Raw genomic sequence first — 4563 nt, 5'->3', positions numbered from 1 at the left:
GTCATTCATTGCTCGCCAGTTACTTGTTTACGTGACCGCCAGCCCCAGCCCACCGACGCCGAGTCATACCAGATATATATGAATATCTTTCAGCGTAATCCTTTTGGCAGAAATAAATGAAACATATATTATTTCTCGACCATTTAGAGCCGCACGATGGACAGATCGGACGGCCACGCTCGCACTAGCACAGTGACGTTGCGCGGCCTAGCACGCGATGACAGCGGTGCTTAGCGTGGCGACGTTGATAATTGCGGGCCGTTGCCACTGGGGGCCGTGTTACAACTCCACTGCTTAACCGCAGTAATTAAAATCCAGACGTGTATATATATTAGCTGGAAAGAAGGCGAGCGGAAAAAAAACCACAGAGTCGAGGGGAGGTGACGGAGACGAGGAAGGAAAGGAAGAAAAGAGACGAAAGAGGGAGGAGGAGGAGGGGATTGGGACTCGCCGCCCCGCTCCAAATTCCCCACTGCTCCACCACCTCCGCCTCCACTTCGCCGCCGCCGCCGCCGCGAGTACGGCGGGTACGAGCAGCCCGTCGCCCTCGGCCCAAAACCCTACCCGCCCAATTCGGTCCGGCTCCGAGCCGTTGGCCCCGCCCGGGGAAGTCCCGAGCGCCAAGAGGAGGCGGCGGAGGGCCGGGGAGATCGGATCGGCGGGGGCGCGGGCCGGAGTAGCATTGGGCGATGGCCGCTTCATAGGATGCAGCTTTACTCCGCCGGCGGCCGCTTAGTCTGCTGCTGCTGCTGTTGCCGCTTCTGCTTCGGAGTGCGCTGCCGTGATCCCAACAGGAGCCTGGGCTGGTGCGGGTTGGGCTGACGTGTTGTTGTTGCTGCTGTTGTTGGGCACTTGATCTCTGCGGGCGCTTTGCGCCTGCCTGTTGGGAGGTGGTCGCGTGAGGCGAATGGAGGAGACTGGGAGGGAGAGGAAGGCGGCGGGGCCGCCGCCGTGGGCGCCGACCAAGTCCACGGTGTTCCGGTCCTACGCTGCTGCGGTGGTGGGCGACCGGGCGGAGGCGCCGTCCGCCCGGGGCAATGGGGTTGCCGCCCGTTCAAGCAATCTACGCGCCGTCAGGAAGAGGCCTGTACGTTTCCTACACCTTCCCCTCTCACGGGGCTAACAAAAGATGCTTGCTTGCTTTCCCTTTTGGAGCTATTCTCGGGCTCACCGTGCTGAATTTGAACTGTCAATTGGATTGAGCGATTCTCAGAGGTCGTCCTAGCTGGAAATTGATTAGAATGAAATGCCCTTAAGAAACCGTTACAGCTTAAGAACCCAATACATCTTAAACTTCGGTGACTTGAACTACTCGAATCAGCACCGTTCCTGCTGCTGCTGCTGCTGCCTTTTCCGGACGCACGGTTCAGGGAACTAAAAGTTTGACCAACTGGAGCAGTGTGGTCTGCTCAAATTGTCTTTTGATTAATCAGAGGCAAACCTCATTTCTGACTACAATTAGCATTCCCATAAATTAACCACGCCTATTTTTTCTGCAACAATCATTCAGTGTTGAATTATATATAATATACATGTTTTGTTTGCTTGACTTGCTATTCCAATCCATCACGAGTGTAAAGAGATTCCAAGTATAAGTGATTGGGAAATATTACGCAAGTGCACAACTAAAAGTGTGTCAGGATCCTAGTTGTAGTTGATATCTCTTTTAGAAAATATGGATCATTGGACAATGCAAACCTGCATATACCATCCAATGAATAGTGCAATGCTACAAGAACATCCTTTAACACTGTTGCTGGTCTCAATTAGTGTGTTATATGGGAGAGAAAGATGGAGTGCATTTATAATTCAGTTTGTTACCATTGTTCATATGCACCACATGCCCATATATATCTGATATACCAACTCTGAATTAACTGTTTATTCCTGCAGATTGTTGCAAGATTGACCAGAGACATCGTCCAAACTTTTGAAAAATGCAATCCTGAGTTTAATTACGTAGATTCACTAAATCCCAAGCACTTCCTCACCACTCCTGCAGTTCCTGTTCATAATGATGGCCTTGATAATGCAAATTCTGACCTAATCTTGTATGTCAACTTGGAATTGGTTAATAAGAAGTCAGACCGGAGGTTAGTTTAGTTATTTTCCAGTGTACCAGCTTTAACATTTTAGTTTCTTGTTGGTTACTTCAGACACTTTTAGCACACAAATTCACTTTTGCAAGAAGTTGATTTTTATAAGTTAGAAATATCTATGAATACTTGGAGGGCCCCATTATTTATGAGAATTAAGAAGTCAAGGTATGTGAAAGAAGAAATATGTCCGAAGGTCTGTCGCAATATTTGGTTTCTTCTTTCAATTTGTAGAACTTGTGTGGTAGATCTAGCCGGTTCAACTTTTTTTCCACAACTGCTCATCTCAGGGTTCAGATTGTTTAAGTTATGCTTCATCATTTCATTAGGCAATTTTTTTGGTAATAAGGTACATTGTCGAAGAAATGCTTGGCCAAGGTACCTTTGGGCAGGTTGCTAAATGCTGGGATGCAGAAACCAACAGTTATGTTGCAGTGAAGGTTATAAAAAACCAGCCTGCCTTTTATCAGCAGGCTATCATGGAAGTCTCATTGTTGAGCATGGTATGGTAATCTACTTAGGATTTACTTATTTTGTTGAAAATATTGGCATCACAACACTGGTTTCATGTATTTGCAGCTAAATGACAAATTTGATCCTGATGATCAGCACCACATTGTCAGGATGCTGGATTTTTTTCCATGGAAAAATCATTTGTGCATCACATTTGAAATGCTTGGTCATAACCTGTAAGTAACTTCCATTAAACCTGCCTTTACTATTATGTTTTATAAATATGCCCCGTGTTAGTTTCGATTCATGTGGTAACGTAAACTCCAACTTTGCAGGTACGAGCTGTTGAAAAAGAACAACTTAAGAGGTTTGCAACTGCAATTTGTCCGTACTTTCTCAAGACAGGTAGGTGTCCTTTTCTTATCCTGCATGTTTTTCATATTTGTTCGTTGCCATTGTTGCCATATTACCTATTATATGTATTACTTTTAGATATTGGATGCATTGATTGTCATGAAAGGTGCTGGAATTATTCATTGTGATCTAAAACCGGAAAATATCCTCATAACACCAAAGTGAGTTGCTTCCCATCAAAATAGGCACTTCGTTTATACGCCTTCTGTGTACTACCACTTTCAACAATGCTAAGTTTGATGACTGAGGTGACCTTTGCAGAGTAAACTCAGCAGCTGGAGTTAAAGTAATTGATTTTGGATCAGCGTGCATGGAGGGTAAAACGATTTACTCATATATCCAGGTTTTATTTGAACTCACTCATCAGTCTAAAGTTCATTTTACTAATATGAATTGTGAAGTCAAGCTTGTATTTTTTTCCTTTTCCAGAGCCGTTATTACAGGTCACCTGAAGTGCTTCTTGGCTATCCGTATCCTATTGAACATCTCTAATAGCAAATACATTTAACAGTAGCTACACAAACATCTTACAATGCATAGTTTGTGATTTTAGCTTGTGGGCTTGTACACTTAACAAGTGCTAGATACACTACCGCCATTGATATGTGGTCATTTGGCTGCATAGTTGCTGAACTTTATATAGGTCTACCTTTATTTCCCGGAGCATCAGAATACGATGTCCTTAGCCGTATGATTGAGATGGTCGGGTAAGTTCTTTTTTATTGAAAATCTTAATCTCCTGTTTTCTTATTTTCGTACCAGCTGTTTGCAAATAAATTCTTTATACGATATTAGGTGTTTACGTGTTAGCTGGTTGAGCTGTTTCACTTCAGTTAGTAGGTGTTCAATAATGGTAGAATACTTTATTTACCAATATTCAACATGTACAGTGGGCAACCGCCAGATGATCTTCTTAGGGAGGCTAAAAACACCAGGAAGTTTTTTAAACATGCTGGAAGCATTTATCCTGGTAATGAAGCACATGATGGTCTTCGCAGTTCATACAGAATACTAACAGAAGACGAGGTTGAAGCAGTAAGTTTTGTGGTTTTTCTTTGGAAGTTATTCTGAAGACTACTTCTATGTCATGCTTTATACATTTACTGTGTTATTCATGCCCTGTCTAAATCCTGCAACACAGAGGGATTCCAAAAAGCCAAAAATAGGGAAATGGTATTTCCCTCGTGGGAGGCTTGACAGACTCATATTCTCGTACCCTTGGAAGAATTTAAATGAGGGTAATCTGCCAGGTTTGTTCAGTGATGCTTTTATTTATTATTAATAGGGGCGGCTTTACCCCTGTTCATAAATTTTAGGGTTGATCTACCGCAATAATGTTCAATACAATAAAGCACTTACTGTTTCTATTTCTATATTATGGTCTCTGTGTGGCGGTCTTTGAACATCAAGTGGCTTCTTAGCATGAAAAAATTCTTGGTTTTCTTACTCTGTTTCTAGGGATAGCCTGGAATTAGGCCAATATAGAAAATGGTCAACTTACTCTTGCAGTATCAGTGAAATACACACCTATGCAGATTAGATGAAGAGCTTGTAACACACACAAACTAACATTCGATATATGCTTTTTTCAACCATTTAA

At 43.4% G+C, this 4563-nt stretch overlaps 1 protein-coding gene across 3 annotated transcripts in view; it reads left to right on the top strand.

Annotated features, from left to right (window-relative positions):
• Positions 1-368: 368 nt before the first annotated feature.
• Positions 369-4563, top strand: part of LOC119317559 (dual specificity protein kinase YAK1 homolog) — a 9109-nt gene continuing 4914 nt past the window's right edge. Inside the window, exons 1-11 of one of the 3 annotated variants that reach the window (XM_037592039.1) lie at positions 369-1087; positions 1894-2093; positions 2446-2599; positions 2676-2785; positions 2885-2954; positions 3042-3124; positions 3225-3306; positions 3393-3433; positions 3548-3670; positions 3854-3998; positions 4105-4213. In XM_037592039.1, coding sequence (XP_037447936.1) covers positions 908-1087; positions 1894-2093; positions 2446-2599; positions 2676-2785; positions 2885-2954; positions 3042-3124; positions 3225-3306; positions 3393-3433; positions 3548-3670; positions 3854-3998; positions 4105-4213 — 1297 coding nt within the window. In that variant the 5' untranslated portion in view covers positions 369-907. The remainder of the gene's footprint in view (positions 1088-1893; positions 2094-2445; positions 2600-2675; positions 2786-2884; positions 2955-3041; positions 3125-3224; positions 3307-3392; positions 3434-3547; positions 3671-3853; positions 3999-4104; positions 4214-4563) is intronic. The other 2 variants (XM_037592037.1, XM_037592038.1) reach the window with 2 other exon arrangements.

The sequence above is a fragment of the Triticum dicoccoides genome, chromosome 6A (genome assembly GCF_002162155.2).
Source record: "Triticum dicoccoides isolate Atlit2015 ecotype Zavitan chromosome 6A, WEW_v2.0, whole genome shotgun sequence".
NCBI lineage: Eukaryota > Viridiplantae > Streptophyta > Magnoliopsida > Poales > Poaceae > Triticum > Triticum dicoccoides.
This window is presented reverse-complemented; position numbering and strand designations above follow the sequence as displayed.